This window comes from Cnephaeus nilssonii, assembly GCF_951640355.1.
Source record: "Cnephaeus nilssonii genome assembly, chromosome: 10".
NCBI classification, from domain to species: domain Eukaryota; kingdom Metazoa; phylum Chordata; class Mammalia; order Chiroptera; family Vespertilionidae; genus Cnephaeus; species Cnephaeus nilssonii.
This window is the reverse complement of record NC_137081.1, coordinates 55,843,086-55,861,532: the sequence shown is the minus strand read 5'-3', so window position 1 is coordinate 55,861,532 and position 18,447 is coordinate 55,843,086. Positions and strand designations below refer to the sequence as shown.

The 18,447-nt window shown below is 46.3% G+C and overlaps 1 protein-coding gene across 4 annotated transcripts in view; it reads left to right on the top strand.

Annotated features, from left to right (window-relative positions):
* Positions 1-18,447, top strand: part of TANC1 (tetratricopeptide repeat, ankyrin repeat and coiled-coil containing 1) — a 177,315-nt gene that overhangs the window by 105,556 nt on the left and 53,312 nt on the right. For all 4 annotated transcript variants that reach the window (XM_079782891.1, XM_079782893.1, XM_079782892.1 and 1 more), the window contains exon 7: positions 12,320-12,583. In XM_079782891.1, coding sequence (XP_079639017.1) covers positions 12,320-12,583 — 264 coding nt within the window. The remainder of the gene's footprint in view (positions 1-12,319; positions 12,584-18,447) is intronic.

Genomic DNA, 18,447 nt, shown 5'->3' with positions numbered 1-18,447 from the left:
TAGTGGCATCATCCAGGGAATTTAAGAGCCCTTGTTTTCACGTCTCATCCCAGACAGACTGCACTTAAGTTTCTGCAGGCAGGCCCGGGCATCTGTGTGTCTCAGGTCTCCAGCTTGGCGCCCTTCAGATAACAGATGTGTGGGACCCCTGGAGGGTTGTTCAGGTCCTCCTCTGCTCTAAGACCGTGCTGCTGTTTAACATCTGTGCTCTACCGAACAATTCAGCTCCTTCCCTTTTGCTCCCATATTAATATGAAATCAAACGGAATGGCATGTGAGTTTCTGGTTTCCTTCAGTGACATGCAATCTCTTTTTCAGTGCAGTTTGAAAATCCAAGTTGCAGGTTCACCCAGTCTGTATTGTGGAGGTGGCCCCAGATGGTCTGTGAGATTCCCGGGTCCGGTTTGGGGGCAGCCTGGTGTCGCCCTCACGGTGGCTTCGTGTGGGGCCCCTCAGCATAAGGAAGGCAGCGTCTTCCCTCAGTTTTTACATGGATTACGCTCTTTGCTGGGGTTTTGTTTCGTTAATTGCTTTATTGAGATATAATTCACGTACTATAGTATTCACCCATTTAAGCCATTGAATGGTTTTCATTATATTCAAAGTTATACAACCATTACCACAATCTGATTTCAGAGCATTTCATCACCCCAGAAAGAAAACCTATGCCCATTAGAAGTCACCCCTCATTTCCCCTCACCTCCAGCCCTACTCAGGCTACTTTCTATCTGTATAGATTAGCTGATTCTGGACATTTCATATAAATGGTGGGTGGAGGTTTTTGTAGCAAATTTAAATTCTCATCTCACTCTGCTTCCCCACCTGCTGTGTGGTCTAGTTCAGCTAACTTTTCCCTGTGTTACTTCTGTTCTCATGCCCTCATGTCCTCCCTCTCTCTCTGAGCTGCTCACCACTGCTAGATCTCTAGCATTAATCTGTGACAGCCAGGTAACTTCCTTTACACCATTCTTAGCTCTTCTGAAATCCCCTTTCCGTGCAGTTGATTTTCATTCAAGGAGTTGGCCCGTGCTACCATTTTTGGGGGGACAAAAACTTTTCCTTTCCATTGTATGTTCTGGCATTGGCATTATATGCCTCTTACTATAACCAAGCCAGTTTCTTGTTTTGACAGTTAGAAACTTTTTCAGTCATAAAAATATGACATTCATTCATTCATTCTTCTCTCTCGCTCTTTTTCTCCCTCTCATGGAGAAACAGTGCTGCAATTTATAGAGTTCTAATGAGAGGAAAGAAAAGTTGCTGGTTGAGTTTTCTGTATTGTCCATGAAAGACCGAGCTGCTGGAATATTGAAGCCCTTAGTGAGTGCTTGATTTAATACAGGTCCGCTCAATCCCAGACTGCTCAGTTCCCTTATTACATGTTCTCCACAGCACCTCAGTATTTCCTTCAGTTGACTTTTTCTTGTTTTATTATTTACTTCTGTCTCCACATGGAAAGGGGTCTCATCTGTAGTATCCCAGCTCTCTCCTGAGCTCCTGGCTCGGTGTTGGGAATGAGAAATTAAAGAAGCAATGCAGGATTCCCATCCAAGTTGGCACTGTCGCATCTTTTAATGCCATCCGTATTTTAAGCTCTCTTGTCCTTATAGCTATAAATGACACATTTCGTGGCATTGAAGCTGTCCTTCGCTTTTTGGCTCAAGTCAGCGTGTTCCCTTCACTCAGCAGACGAGTGGGAGGCATTGCGAAGGGGTAGGTCCCTCTTTTACGGAAAACTCCAGATTGGAGACCGGGCGTCTTGTTGCTCTAGCTGGTCTGCAGGCAGCAAGGACGTAGGTGGCTGGGATGGAAGCACTGAGCTGGTGGACACGCTCCTCTGTGCCCTCTCCTTCGCTGGCCTGCAGAGTGACAGGCTGCTGCCAAGGGCCACGTTGAGGTGTGGTAGGGAGCAGGAAGAAAAGCAAGGGTTTCCTCTCCAGACGGACTGTAGCCGCAGCTCTTTGAAGGGGCAGGAGTGGTGGGGCCGAGGGGGGAAGGCGGTTCCTCCTGAGTCAGGACAGGGTGTGCGGGCTCCGTTGCCCTTCAGAAAGCGGGCGTCCGTGACTCGGCTGTGGGTCTGTGGTTGCTGGGGCTGCGGGTGTGCTTTTTCTCCCTGAAGAACAGTGTTTGTTTTGATAAGGTGTAGCCTGGGAATGGCAACCTTGGGGCCTCTTCGGTGTTTCACGGAATGAAATACTCAGGAACACAGGGATCCTAGTGGGCAGAGATGAAAGGGAGATAGCTTGGCTTTCTGTTTCAAAAGGCCTGGCAGCTGCTGCTAAAATAGGCCGATTCGGATCCATGTTCCAACTGAAAGCCTGCAGATGAGAGGAGGAGGCTTTCCGCTTGATTTTCCACCTGAAGTTGTTTAAGATTTGTCAGTCCGTAGAGCTCAGGTCCAAGCGGCAGAGGCACTGGGGACGGCCGGTGTAAAGCCCACACAGCTTATGGCACTACGCGCTTTGGGGAGCTAGAGGCTCCCGGAGTATCGGGCTCCGATCAGACTTCCATGGCACGGCATGAACACAAGTTATTTGGGACTTTCAGGGAAATTTCAACCCATCCTTCAACATTCCTGGGCCTCCCCTTCCATTTAAGCTGATTTCCATCAGGCTGATTATATTTGATCTAAACTTTTTGCCCAGCAATGCCAGAGGGGAGCTTGTTCCCACACGCCCAGACAGCCTCCTCGGGCAGCCACGGGGTGCTCGGCCTGGGTCTGTTTCCACTGGCTTTGACATATTGCAGGGGAAGAGAGTTTTCCTTTTAGGAACTGCTTAGTAGGAGAAAAGGCGGGCTAATAGCCATTAGAAGAATTTATTGGACCCCTTCCAGTCTTTCTCTGTGGAGGCCAGAGCTTAGCAGAGCGCCCCCCCCCCTCCCTCCAGCCTCTGTTCCCGCTTTATTGTGTTATACAGAGGGGAGTCCCACTTTATCCTATTTCAGAAGGCCCAGGTTCTGCCAACATAAATGCCTTTAGAAGTATAATAATTCTGTCATGTAGAAATACTGTCTAAGCTGAACGGGATTAACCGAATTCCCTATGAATATCTTCTTTCTTTCTTTCTTTTTTTTTAAGTGAAATTCCTTACTCTAAACGTATTGAAATCATTGGCATGACCTAGAAGTTAGTGTCTGATTTTTCAAATTGGACATGTGAAAACCTTCTAAATGTGAAACCCAGCTGTACCCAATCATCGTAAACTGGTTTCTCAATTACTTGCTTTGAAAGGGGAAAAACTTTATAAAGAAGTGGCTTTTAAAGGTGTTTCCTCCATGCCTGAGAAAACATTTTTTCTTAGTGATATTCCCTTCATGTAACTTGCTTCCAGCTGTTACAAATGGAAATTGGAAAAAAGTATATTCTCTTTGGAATCTGTGTGAAAACCAATCTGATTTTTTTTTAAATTTATTGATGAGAGAGAGAGAGAGACAGACAGAAACATTGATTTGTTGTTCCACTTATTTATGCATTCATTGGTTGATTCTTGTATGTGCCCTGACCGGGGACTGAACCTGAAACCTTGGTGTATCGGAACAATACTTTAACCAACTGCGCTACCCAGCCAGGGCACAATCTGATTTATTTTTTTAAAGCATCACTGCAAATAGTGGGTTTTTGAAACATTTTTTTAATATAAACATATTGTTTAGTATTTGTTTATGTCCATAGCATGATCAACATTTTAAGTGTGTTTGTGAATCTATTTTAAGAAAATGGGCTTTTCTCTATTAAGAAAGAAGGAAATTGGATATTAGATGAGGAAAAAACAAACAATACCCAGCTTTTCATATCAAGATTTTTAAAAATAATCTTTCTGATCCATCAATACATGTGGCCAGGACGAGGACTTACAGGCCCAGCAATTAGAACAACTTCTGGCTGAGAAAAGAGGTTGTAGAAAGTCAGTCACCTCCTCTATTTCCTCCTTCCACTGCCTGCAGGTCCCTGCTGACATGTATAATCTGCAGATGGCTTTTGTGGATGTGTTTCCTTTTGAGAGCTGGTGTGTGTTAGGACAGCTCCGGGGAGGGGGGTTCCCAGGGACAGTGGCCCTGTCTCCCCACTGGGCGTGTCTCCTGCACAGAGCAGGTGTGTTCACCTGCCGGGCTCCCCGACATCTGAGCCACCGCACTCCACCAGGCCAGGATGAGTAAGTGCCCAGAATTTGAAAAGGGGAAAGCAAGAACCTGGGTTCTTCCTGCTGCCTTTCCCCCTGGCATTTGCTTTTGTCCTTCTCACGGTACAGCTGGGAGGCAGGTATGCATTTAGGCAGGGCAAGACCTTCACAGAAACGTTTTTCCTGCAGGAGTGATTTCCAGCGAAATAATGACACTTGGATTAGTATCCTGCTGGTGCTTACTACTAGCTTTTGGTAATACTTGTCTTTCTGCTCAGTCACTTAGGCTATTTTAAGAAAAGTTATGGTGGGCTGACTTTTATCTCCCTTGTCTCTCTTCTGTGCCCTCCAAAGCTTGTAAAATGAAAGTGAATCCAGAGGTAGCTTTAGACCTTTCATCTCCTGGACTTTGTGTCCAAGAGAGATGATCAGATGCAGAGAGAGGCATACAAAGAGGAATGAATTGTACTGTATTTTCATTTTTAACTTGTAAATCCTGCCCTTTGGATTTCATGCTAATGAGCTTTCGTTGCCACCTGTATTGCCCTGTTTGCCACTAAATTGAAATGCTTCGGAACTGATTTGGTAATAACTGTTGTTTCAAATCTGTGACAATATTCATTTTACTACATTGCCTGCAATTTAAAAAATCATCCTTAATTATAGACACTTCCTTTTAATTTCCTAGGTGAAGGAGGAAAATTTGCCTTTACAAATGTAATTCTGCAATATATTTAATGTGGGAAAGAAATCCTTGGTGATGATTCGAGTCAGCAGAGTGCCTGCCATGCTTTTATTTAGACTGGTTGTTCTGTCAATGGAGCAAGTATTTTTTGGCACCTACTGTGTACCAAGAGCAAGTTTGTCCAGTACTGGAACAAGGGACAATACAGATAAGGCAGAGTATCTAGGTCAAAACATGTCCACCTGTGGGAGCAGAAAATGGTCTGTTGTCCTGTGGAGGGTCTGGGCAAGTTGTCAGTGCCGAAAGCGTTTAAAACGTGGCAGAGATTGACACCTGTGATGGAAGGTGCATAATAATTCCACCCACTAATAGTGCCTCGTGCTCTTTTCTGGAAGATTCAAGAATTTTGGGGAGTCTTTGGACTGTGTAAGGAACTCCCGTCTGTGCCTTCGGTGTACAGGTTCTGTGACACTTTAAGCACTGTGCTGCGTGCTGTCGTTAGCAAACGTCACGTTTCAATCCAGAGGCTTTTCTCGGGAGACTGCTCCTGCCGTGTCCGGCTGAATGAGGGCCGTGTGGCTGAGTGAGGCAGGCCTGCCCTCCTCCCTTCCCCTGCCCTACCCTCCCGACCGCCCTGTTCCAGCTGATCCTTGAGGTGTTTCCACAATCAAAAGCCTGAAGAATGCGCCTGTGAATGCATGGCTCAGGTCCCCGGCCTTGCTGCATGTCATAGCAGAGCACGCCTTGCGCAATGCGGGGAGCACTGAGCTGGAGATTTGGTACAGAGATCTGTGTGTCACAAGCCAAAGCCCAGGGCATCTGCAAGGCCAGAAGGGGAGGAGGGCTCAGCTGCATGTTACACGGGGCTGGCCAGGAGGGCCGAGCGGTTGTGCATACAGAGTTGCAGAAGGAGAAGCCAGAAAGTTCCCCGGAGCCAAAGGTAACTCAGGCTGCCACCCTCCCTGTGGCATTCCAGGGAAGGGCGAGTTAGCCTGCTGCCTTCACCGGAGCCCTTTCCTCGCTGCGCTGGGGGAGATCAAAGGCAGCCACTGAAGGGAAGGTGAGCCTCAGAGGTTCCTGTGTGGCTGTCAGCTTGTGGGTGGGGCAGAGGGAGAAGCACAGGCTGGCACTTGTGGTCAGAAGGCCTCATGCGCGCTGATTTCATCCATGCCACCTTCCCCTCTGTCACTCCGGGAAATCCAAAGTATGGGTGGCAGCTGGAACCCTATGCAGTGTGAGTGCCAAGGAGAGGACTCAGGAGGCCAGGGTGTTCAGATGCCGCTTCCTGGACTTGTCTCTCTGATCTTTTCCCGTCCGCTATTCTTTCTTTGCTTGACCTTTCGAAAGTTATTCATGAACTTTATTCGGTCATGTGAGAGGAGGTGGTGTCTGCAGTAGCTGTGTTTTCCCTTTTTATTCATGTCTCCCCTGCTCTCACTTTCCTAAGCAGCCATTATGTTAGGTTCTTGTTGGAGCTTTAGTTCACTGGCCCAGTGGTTTCGCTCTTAAACTCTTCCTGTCAACCATTAAGTTGAATACAGAAGTTTTAAAAATGTCTGTGTTCTTTAGTGCTACTCTATTTTTCCTCAGTTGTACGGGGAGGAGAACGTTCCTGGGTACCGATGATAGAGGAGGCCCTTTGCATGGGCCCTTGTATCTGAGCTTTCTCCACAGTCCCGGGAAGGACAGAGGGTTCTCTTCATCGAGCCTGTGAAAAGGGAGAATGCGAGACGGTCATGGCGTGCTCGGAGAAAATGCCAACTTCATATTATTTTCATCTTTTCAAAATGTATATCTGTGTGTGTGGTGTACACTAACCAATTAGAATGGTGCATGCACATAATTTATAAGTACATGTATTTGGGGTGCAGTCTCCAATAGTTATACTAACGGGTGGCATGGTCAGAACAGTGTAGAGCCCCATTCTGGGGCGCAGCGAGGCCGGGGGCCTGGTGGGGCTGTCCTGCCCATAGGGCTCCTGTGAGTACTCAGTGAGCTGAGATATGACAAGGGTTTAGGGCAGAGCCCAGACATGGTAGACGCCATTACAACATTCATTTAGCCTCTTGTTGCTATTTCCTAAGGGTACTCATTTATTTACACTTCTCCCCCCAGTGCATGTGAAATGCTCGCACATAGACATTTAGTAAAACAAGGTTTTTCTCTCTCAGTGAAGGTCTGCGTTGGGGAAAGGAAATAAGGAGAGCAGGAGAAAAGATGAAGTCAGGAGTCGGGCTCATATGATTTTATTTATTGTATTTATGCGTGGGAAGAATGTCTTACTCTTAAGTTTCCACATAGCCAATATACAGAGAGAAATAGAACCAAATACATATGATGGTGTTTGTAAGATAAAGATAAGAAGTATACCAGTTCTTAGCATTGGGCCCAGAGATACGTACCCTGAGATCCTACCCACACCCTGGGTCCTCAGGAGAGAAGCCAAGGTTTGAACCCAAGCCCCTTGCATTTTTTTTTTTACCTCTTTTCTGCAACTCAAAGAATTCAGCTCTACCTATGTGTATATATTGGATATCAGTGAACCTTAGTTTCTAAACAGTTGTGGGCTAATGGTGTAGTCAGTTTAATTTTCTTCTTGATGTTCTTTTGAACCTATAACCTGATTTATATCTCATCGAAGTACTTGTTGGGCCCTGGACTGAAACTGATTATTTTCCCTGGTTCTATTTTAAGTGTACATTCAACATAGAAAGGACCTTCAAAAAGCAAAGAGGGGGCGAAGGAAGATGAGAAGGAGAAGGCATATAGCTTCATAGTGGAGGCTTATATACCAAAACATTTGATGACTGAGTGGATCTCCCTCTCTGCTTCCCCCACCTCCCCACCGGTGGCTCCCTCCTGGCTGCTGGGAGCTCATGGCTGGCTCCTGTCCAAAGCCCCCTGCCCAGGGGCTACTGTTTTTAACAAGGCAAACTTCATGAACTGCAAAATACTCCTTAGCCACGGATAGTTCAGAGCAACTTGTACATGGTGAGCACTGTGCGTGGTAAAAGGAGTGTGCAGTCAAAGAACTGGTATCAGACATTAACTGTGTGTGTGTGTGTGTGTGTGTGTGTGTGTGTGTGTGTGTGTGATCATTTTCTCCCAAGGAAGTGTCTATAAGGGTGGGTTTGATGGTTCTCAGCCCCTCCACTTCTTTTCAAGGTTGTGGTCATGTGTATGTCCTAATATATTTTGAACTTTTTTTTTATTTTGGAAATAGTATAACCCTGTGCACTAGTATAGTAGGTCTAGTTAAATGTGCTGTTACTACAGAGGAAGATAACACGTTGTTTGTGGCTAAAAATAATTTTCAAACTACACACAGAGTCAGAAGTAACACATGTAAATCAGTGAGCAGTACCCAACCTGAGCTACTGCTACATTGGGAACACCATGTAACCTCACAGCTTGCTAACACGAGGCCTGATAAGTCACTAATTTACAGAATCTTGCCTGTTGGAAACGTGTTTGAGACGCAGTCTGAGTGATGATAGCAAGTCTTTTGTTGCTGAGAGGATTACAGATGTCCCCATTTCCCCCACTTTTACCCCCTCCACCCAGCCCCACCCCAGGCCTCCACCACACGTTGTCTGTGTCCATGGGCTATACAGATAGGATGTCCCCCAAAAATGTATGCCCACTTTGAATGATTATACAGTCAGTGTTTATTAACATATAATTCATTTTCCAAATTTAAAAGAATCTACAGAAATGAATAATTTGTTCTGTCAACGGCCTGCTTTCAAACTGATGAGACTGTTCTGGTCCAGGCACTGCTGATAACACAAAGCAATGGCATCACAAACATCAAGAATCATTTCATTCGGTATTTGTGCTCTCTCAGTTCGTCAACTGTTGCCGATTTTGTACCATAAACTTTATCTTTTATGTATCCCCATAAGAAATTCTAGTGGATAAATTTTCTGTGTTCAAAGCTTAGTCTGACTTCACCCCTTATTTCAAATCAGTTAAACCTGAAAAGGAGTGACAATTAAATGAGTTATTAGCTGTCAAAAGTGTGTTTACATTTTGGGAGCTACCCAGTGTGCCCCCAAAATGTGTACACACTTTGAATAATTATAAAGGCAGTGGTTGTATTTCAACTGTGTTTTCAAATGTCCAGTAGCATTTTAGGAAGAATTTCCTTTGTTCAAAGCTTAGTCTGTCTGAAAAGAAAGAAACACCAATTGAGCTATCAGTTATTAAAGTGTGTACACATGCTTTTGGGACACCCTGCATATGCATATAAGTTCTTTGGTTATTCTCTTCATACCAAGTCTTAATTGGCAAAAGCTGGCATCTATACTGGCTGAAGGAATAAGATGTTAAAATTTTCGAGTTGTTAGGGAACTTTAAAGATTATCCAGTCTCCAAAAAATGTCAAATGGCACTTATTTTTTAGAGCTTTTTAAAATAAAGTCATCATAGTTAAAGTGTGTGTGTGTGTGTGTGTGTGTGTGTGTGTGTGTGTGTGTGTGTGTGAACTTGAAGGCAACTAGGTTAATTTAAGTAGGAGTTTGGATTTTGTTAGCCGGAAAGAAACACAGGAATTTTGCGTAGCCTGTCATCTGTTGTCAGAACCAGCTTTCCTTTGCTGGAGACTGGGGCTGCCCTCCCTGGTGTGCTCCCGAGGTCACGCAGGGAAACTGGAGAGGTGGGCCTTGATCTGCCCCATTGGATCTGCTTTAGGACTTGATGGTGCCTGAGCCGTGATGCAAGTACACTGCCTGGGCTTCGAGCCATGTAGGTGGGCCCGGTATCGGATCCCAGGGAGGAGGAATCTTGCGAAGTGGGGCAATCTTAGTGGAGTGTCTTTGTTGGAGGGCCGTGGCCTCAGAGCTTCTGGCTTCAGGGCCCCGGGGAGTGTGGATGTCGGAATGCTAAGTGCTTCACAGGAATACACTACTTTACTAATGAGATTATTGCTCATTAATGGCAATTAATTATTGCTGATGAATGGGAATTCATGTCATTAAAGTGGATAATGTGAGCAACAGTGAACTTCATGAGGGCAGTGGAGAGGCTCCTACTTACAGACATATCATAGCTTGTAACACCGTGCTTTTGAAGTGGCGCCCCTGTCTGGGCCTTCTCATCTCAACCACTGTTTCTGCAGCTGGGCCTTCCTCCCCACCCACTCTCCTGCTCTCCGCCGGGACCTGGACACTGCCAGGCGTCAGGCCTGGGCGCTGTGGCTGTCTGGTGAGAACTGGGCCTTCAGCCCGTTCCTTCGGTCCGGGAGCCCTGCCAGGCTGGCCCTGCTTCTGGGGCTGTCACTTGCCACAGGAAGTAGGGAAGTCCCTTGTCGGTGTTCCCAGGGCTCGAGGTCTGGGTGAGGACTCAGATCCTTGGGGGTTTGACTCTGAAGTGCATGATACTTAGGGGGAACACATCACTTTGACTTTATTTTTCACCTTAAGGATATGGACTCCAAAATAAAACAGACAACTCTAAAACCGAATAAATCACCCCCACCCCAGCCTGTAACTTAGATATTGGCACGGCCTGGGGACCTAATTAATTATAGCCTATCTGTGGAAAAGGCATCTGAGTCCTAAATACTGGCATTATAAATGAAGGTTTGTAACACATGCACAACTTATTAACAGGGTTGCAATGAGTAATTAATTACCATAAGTAGTGAGCAATCATCCCATTAATAAATTAGTGTATTCCTGTGAAGCGCTTAGCAGAGTCCATGACATACAGTACCCTTCAGTAAATGCTAGTTGCTGCTATTACCACCGGCAGTAGCATTTTTTAGGATAGAAAGTCATACTTGCTATATTTACGCTCCTATGAACGGGAGGGCTTTTTTTTTAATGGACCACACAACGAAGGGTGTGATGGATTCCAAACAGATAGGAGATGAGTATTAATACTCCGGATAGAATACTTGGGAATAATAACAGACACCCAAAAGGTATGCCGGGCCTGTCACAAGTAAATTTACACTTTAGTTGGAGACAGAATACCAACAATCCCGAACCAATAGCAGTGAGGTGACAGGCGGTGTCTCTGACCACAGCTGGAATAGAAGTGTGTTCATTTGCTCACCCATTGAATTAGCAAACCTTTATTGAGCACTTAGCATGTGCCAGGCGTGGTGCTGTTCAGAAAAGAGATCCTAGTGGTAGATACTTGTTAACAAGGCTTCAGAGTGCAGAGGGGATTTTTAAATAGAAAGACAAGACGGGAATGGTAAGTCCTGACTGGAGCAGCAGGAGCAAGTCAGTTTTAGGATTGGGGCAGAATGCCCTGCAGTCACAGCGAGGAAGTTGTTTTGTCTTCTTAGCCTTAAGGAGCATTGTAAAAATAAGCAAAACCCCTTCGGACCTTTGACCCCAGATAGCAGGCTCTGTGGAGCTAATTCACCAGCCTGCTGATAAGAGTGTGTGTCCTCCTGGTATGTGGATGAAACAGCTTAAACCAGGCGCTGGGTTCTGAATGCACTCTGACCCCACGCACTCCCATTTAAGTGGATCCAAACAGGGACACAGAGGGGTCAGAAGACACGGCCCTTGTTCTCAAGGACACAAGCCAGTGTCCTTGGTGAACATCACATATGGCTCAGGGCCTTGAAATTGGAAGTGGCTATTTATAGAAGCGACAGAGGGTGCGTACCGGTGGGGCAAAAGTAGGTTTACAGTTGTTCGTATGGAAAAGAACACAATGCTTAATAAAAAATACAAGAATAAACTGTTTCACATGCTCATAACTGTCAACCTACTTTTGCCCTGCCCTATATTGCTGTATTCATCATTTTCCTCTTCTGCCTAGACCTTCTTTGTGCCGATTTTCTTCCTTAGAGGTTAAATTTTAATTCTGCAATCATGTGATCCTTCCCACACTTGTGTTTTTCTTGCGTTGTTTACATAGCGGCTTTCCAGTCTACGCCACTCAAGGAATAAAGTCCAGTCAGCCTCTTGGGATGGTCCTGAACAGATGTTACAAAGCTTAATGCTAACGACCAAATTCTCTGCTTGACTCTATCACTGCATTTTTGTTTTTATAGCTTTTTCTCCTGCATCTTTTCTGCATGAACCATGGTGCTGCCCTGTCCCCCCGCTCCCCTCGCCCCCTGTACACAGATGTTAATTTGGAAAAATTATTTAAAGGGTCAGAGGAATTTAATGAGATATAAGTTCTTTTGTGAGCAATTCATCTGTGTTAAAAAAAGAGAGGCAACATCATCTCCAAATCACACAGATATACCATTAACTCCCGATATGTTTAGACAGCTTTTTTATTATCTTCTTATCAGCATTCTTTTTCCTCCCCTGTAGAATAATTTAGCAGTTTATATCCCCTATTAAGCAACATTCTTCTAATTTACCAAAATACATTGTATGAAGCAGACTTTGATAAAAATCTGTGTGGACCGGAAAACGTTCCCTTGATGGTGGGGAGGGCTGTGTGTGTGTGTGTGTGTGTGTGTGTGTGTGTGTGAATTCTCAACAGCCCCAGTGATGCCTGGCGGCCTTCAAAGTCTTTTGGTCTCTCATTTCAGCCACAATTACAAGTTCATCCGAAAATGATGACCGGAGTGGCTCCAGTTTGGAATGGAATAAGGACGGAAGCCTAAGGTTAGGGGTGCAGAAGGGAGTGCTTCATGATCGGAGGGCAGATAATTGTTCCCCAGTGGCGGAAGAGGAGCCCGCTGGGTCAGCAGAGAGCGTGCTGCCCACAGCTGAAGCCCCCGGAGGAGATGGTCCAGTCCCTTACTCTCAGAGCTCCAGCTCGCTAATAATGCCACGGCCCAACTCAGTTGCAGGTAAGGCCACGCTTCTCCTTAGGAGGGTTATCTTGCTGGGCCTGAGGTGCCCGTGTTCGCTCTCTTCCCTTGGGAATCTAATGCAGACACCAGCCGGCTTTGTGATCCGGGGTCAGGCACCTAACCTTTTCTAGACCTCCAGTGTACCCCTGCGGAAACATGATCAGGCTCCACCGGATGGTCTTTAAGGGATCCTACTGGTCTGGAAGTCCCCCAAAAAGTATACCCACTTTAACAGCTGATAGCTCAATTTTGAAAAGGAGATGTGTTTTTAATAAACACTGCCTTTATAATTATCCAAAGTGTGTGTGTGTATACATTTTTGGGGGGACGCCCTATATTTAGACTCTCTTCCCTCTCAAAGAGCCATAAAGTACCAAAAATTCTGTCCTTGTTTTTGTTATTTGAAGCCTGAGTAAATTCATGACTTTGTATTACATCTTGGTAAACAGGAATCATACTTCAGAGTGAGTTTGTTAATCTCAGCACAAAGAATTTCTAATCCAACTTTCAAACTTAGCCTCTACCATTGAGGCCCATCATACAGATGGGTGGGTCAGTTTCTGTGTAATTCTGATGTAAGGGATCTCACAGCTTAAAACATGAGCAGCGGAAGTGAGGGCTCTCGGTCGAGGAAATGAAAGCAGGCACCCTGGGGCAGCCGGAGCTAAGAAGACATACACAAGTGGTGACTTGCTGCACGACTGGCCAGTGGGTGGTTGCAAGCGAGGAGAGAAGGTTGGGGGTTGGGGTGGAGAGAGGAACTCTGCGTCTGAGCTGACATGCCTGCTTTCATGTCCTGAGTTTCTAAACTCGGTGCCCTTGGGTTGAACTTAGAAGAGGAACTAGTTTCAGTCATTCTTTGTTACCAACACAATGCTTAAAATTTCTCCTCTGCTAATGTGTGGACCCAGGTCCTCCCTTCCTACATCAAAGGCTTTTCCTGTGATTTTTACTGCTCCTTCAGGATGTGGCAGGTCACTCTGGTTGTTGTTGGGTGCTTTGTTGTGTGTGTGGGGTTTTTTTTAACAACGAAACTCTGAAACAGCTTGATAAATAAATTGCCCTAATGGAAAAGTTCCGAGACACAACTCTAATTCGCTTTCAAAGGACATAAAGTGGCCTTATTCCAGGAGAGAGGCTTGGCGTGTCTGCCAGAGAGTGGTACGGGAGGGTTTATGCGTATTTGAGTGATGGTTCTTCCAAAAGCTTTCATGTCCTCCCACCACCATCCCGCTACCTACGGTGTAACATGTTGTCCCCCCGGCATTTTAGACCGGATTTACCTAGTTACAGTAAATGCTTCATTTGTGTTATCCCAGAACTTGATGGTTTTATTGACTTCAACAACATAGCAAACTTGTATTCAGTTTCATGGAGCTATTTTGAAATAAAGAGAAACATTAATAAATTAAGTCGACAGTGTTAAAAGCCCCCCGTTTGGGGTGAGGTGCCTGCTTGATGTTCTTTTATGGGCTCTCCCGCCCTGTGAAGTGACAGTGGGTGTGAGCTGAGCTTTTCCAGGCGTCGGCAGTGATTACGGAGCAGGGCTGTCTGGTTGCTGCTGTGTTCATTCATTAGCCTCTACGTATGCACTTGAGCAAGACCTCCTGTGGAACTGGGAGGGTTTTGCACTCTGGCTTTGAGCAGTGACTGCCTGGCCTAATGGGTTTGCTCGTTTGCTCTGCATTGTACATTTTATAAACTGAAAGCATGTTTTGTAAAGGAAATAGGCAAGTGCCTTCCAGCATCGTATGTGTTGACAAGCTGGGCATCTGGTAGATTTTTCATTGCCCACCCTCCTGACCCTAAAGCTGAGCCTCAGTGAAGAGGGAATGGCAGGATCTCTCAGGTATTGTTGAAAAGAGCAGAAGATTCAGGTGGTCTGTACTACATGCAGTAAACTGTTTGTTTAGTGATTAGAAGGCACGCGGCTACAACAGGGAGTAGGCAACACTCAGTGTTTGAAGGGTGACAATAATACATGAGGGACCCTATACTGCAATCCTGAGGAAGTATTTGCATGTAAGATCCATATAAACATAAATTCCATTTGCTAGGAAACATCCAGTGATTGAATGTGATGTATGCAGATTAAGGACCGGTGGGTGGAGGAAGGGGGATGCTGACCTCAAGGCACCCGGTTCCCGCCCCCCCCCCCCCCCGCCCCCTGGGAGCACGGGTATGGAAACAGATGCCTCAGGTTGCCAGCTGTTCTTGTCATCGGGCCTGTTGCAAAGCACTGTGGTGGTCTGTTCACCATTAACCATCTAGCACAGTAAAATTTTTATGTCAAGGGTTATAAAAACAGGTTGGCTACGTTTGGAGATGGTTTCACTACACAGAGATTGTCTTTGTAAACGATTTGTTGGCGTGGAATTGGTTTGCAATCCTGCAGTCAGGTCATTACTGTATATCACGTCAAATGTAGGGCACGGACACCTTACTCCTTTATTAAAACACAGAATGAGAACCCTTTAAGGTGCTTTCTTAGATCATTTAGAAGTTGGGTAATTAGGGGCTATTATTTTTTACTACTTTTTTTACCCTCCTTTTGAAATACTTCCTAGGTGGATCAGAGAACACTGTTTAGTTTTCAAGGAAACCAACAAACATCATTAACCAGCCAATTTTCTTAAAACTCGAACTGATAATGGCCTGGACTTAATGGCATTTACCTTTGATAGGTTAGTCCCTGATGTTTCAACAGATGCTTCTCTTTGCTCAGCTTAGATGAGCCTTCCTCTGCTTCTCCTTCCACTCCACCCACCCCCCCCTCTCCACCCCCGCCCCAGTAAAACCTCCTTCCTGTATGTAGCATGTGCCAGGGTACTCCTCACCCAGGTGTTGGGCGCAGTGTGTGTGCAGTAAGCGTGTAATTAGTTTAATTGTAGAGATATTAGCAGTAGGTTTTATTGCAGCATGAAGTTACCGCTTTCCCTCTGATTTTTCTCGGCCCTGAACAGTGTTTAGGATTTTGAAAGCATGTAGTGTTAAGTACCAGGAAATGAGTCTGAATCCTGTACTGTAATGCCCGGGAATCTACTGTAGGCACGAGTGAGAAGGCAGAGTGGGATCCGCTGGGAGGCCGAGGCTTCCCTGCCTCCACCCTCCACCCTCTCTCTGTGCCTTTGACGACACCTCAGAAAGCAGAGGCAGCCAGCAGCTGGTGGCTTGCAGCCCTGCTGAGGGGTGGCCCATTTCAACGCAGCTTACTGGTGTTTGAATAGAGGCTGACAGCGCTGTGGAGTTACGGGGGCCAATTGTTGTGTACATTGGAGCTAAAACTGTGGCGACTGGAAATCTGAAAACGCATTTGAAACTTCATCTCCTGCATGTGTGTCAAACAAGGGCTTCTTTTACAATCCGTTACAGTCTCATATTCTTAATCCTCTCGGTTGTCACAGAGCTATAAACCGAATGTCTTGTGTTATATATATATATATATATATATATATATAACACAAGACATTCGGTTTATAGCTCTGTGACATATATTTATTATAAATATATAAAATATATATATATATATTTTTTTTAAATTGATTTCAGAGAGGAAAGCAAAGGGGGAGAGAGATGGAAACATCAATGATGAGAGAGAATCATCGATCTGCTGCCTCCTGCATGCCACCACTGGGGATTGAGCCCACAACCCAGGCATGTGCCCTGAAGGGGAATCGAACTGTGACCTCCTGGTTCATAGGTTGATGCTCAACCACTGAGCCACACCGGCTAGGCCGAATGTCATGTTTTAAGGGGTCAGGAAGAAGGGAAGTGGGGCCCTGGCGAGGCTCCCAGCATCTTTGTGCTCGCCAGAGCTGCGGCCGCAGGTCCGACATTCGTGGCTGTTCCCATTCGTGAGCTGGCTCGTGGGTTACACTGCTGGCTGTCCCTTCAGCCGCAGCCTGGGACGCGTGGGGGTCCTCAGGGTGAGGCATGCTGAGGAGAGCGCCATTTGCAGAGGCCCAGGTCCCAGGCAGGAGCCTGCAAATATGTTCCAAGCTGGATCATCATAGGAAGCCAGGGTGATGGGTGTGGTCCTGGTGGCCCACCACAGGCTGGTCAGGAAACTAGAAGCTGCCATTGGATTCCCGTAACCTAGGTCCATTTGGAGGTTCTGATGAGGAGTTAGCAGACTCTGTGTAACAGGAAGGACTGCGTGAAGCCCTGATGTGGATGTGCTCACGGTGTGTGAACGGTGCGGACATGCACTGAGACGGTGCAGAAGCACAAGTGTCTGCTCTTGTAAAGTCAGTGTCAGGTGTTTCTCCACGGACTGGGAAGGGGAGCAGGGCATGCTGTCACAGAGCCCAGCCATGGAGCCGGCCGGGAGGTTGTCGAGTGAAGGAGAGGGTGGGGCTGCCGCTGAGGAAGGAGAGGACTGAGGCCTCAGAAGGGAAAATCGGGAGGCCCACATCAGGCAGGGGGTGCCAGGGGCGTCAGAGCCAGAGGGTACAGCATAGGGTGGCCCTACCTGACTTCTGTCCCTTGAAGCTTGGTCCCACTGATGGTTTCCCTACTCCTTAGGAGCCTTAGCCCTTGGAATGTAACTCCCCCCCCTTCCTCCTCAGCCCTCAGATGACATCTGTGTTCTGTTGTCCTGGATGATCATCATATGTCTAAGAGCAGCAGGGCTTTGTATGGGGCCACTCATTCCACAAACCAAATTAGGTTAATTTCATTAAGATTTCCTTATTGTGACCTAGATATGCAATTCAGAGGAGATTTTTTTAAAGACAGAAAACCAACAACACTGTATATTTGTTTCTAAGATTTGCTGAGGATTAGTAAAATTATTTGCATTAATTGTTTGTATAATCCATCTGTGTCTTTGCTGGAATAGACCCTAAATCCTTTTTAAAGGTACCTATTGCTGCGAATCTTACAGAGGGAAATGTGATTAGTTCTCTTTAGAATTTTAAAAAGTACATACATATGTAATCTGTCTATATATATGAAAGCCTAAGCAACAGGAAGACCAGCCCATTGTTATGACGCGCACTGACCACCAGGGGGCAGACACTCAATGCAGGAGCTGCCCCTGGTGGTCAGTGTGCTCCCACAGCGGGAGCACCGCTCAGCTGACCGACGGGCGCCAGATGCCAGGCTCATGGCTGGCAAGCGCAGCTGCAGCTGTGCGAGCCTCTCCTGCAGACACTCCCCCTGCGTGCCTGAGTGGCGGCAGGCGCAGTGGGCCGGGATGAGCAGGAGCTGCATGGTGCCCAGCCTGGGCTCAGGCTCGGGCTCCTCCCCGGCCACCTGCCGCTTCACACACTAATTTGTGCTATGCGGGATCGAGGTGGACAGTGGGCTGGAGCCCAACGAGCTGGCGGTAAGGCCAGGCTGTGGCGGCGCAGAGGTCCACTGATCCCTGCAGGCCAGGGCGAGGGACCCCACTGGTGCACAAATCTGTGCACTGGGCCTCTAGTATTATATAATGTAATATATAGATATACGTATGTATTTGTGTGTGTGTGTGTGTGTGTGTGTGTGTGTATGCACACTTTTGAAGCTTAGGAATATGTTTATTTCCAATGAAAGGCTACTTTTACTGCCAGGAGCTGACTTGCTGGTTGTGAACACTGTGGAATTGTAGGCAGTCTGCTTGGTTAACGAGGCTGGAATTCTAGCAGCGACGGGGTTCTCTGGGCTGGGCTGTGTGTTTGCAGTAGGACTGGAATTTTGCGGAGTGACACTTGATTGTCAGATGTCTTCATAAACATTTATGGTGAAATTTGTCACTTTCCAGGAATCACGGAGACTTTTAGCAACCGTATCAACATGACTTTCATTTAAGAATGAGGAGCACTTGGGTTTTTTTTGTTTTGTTTTTAACATTTTTTGGTAAACATCACTGGAAAAAT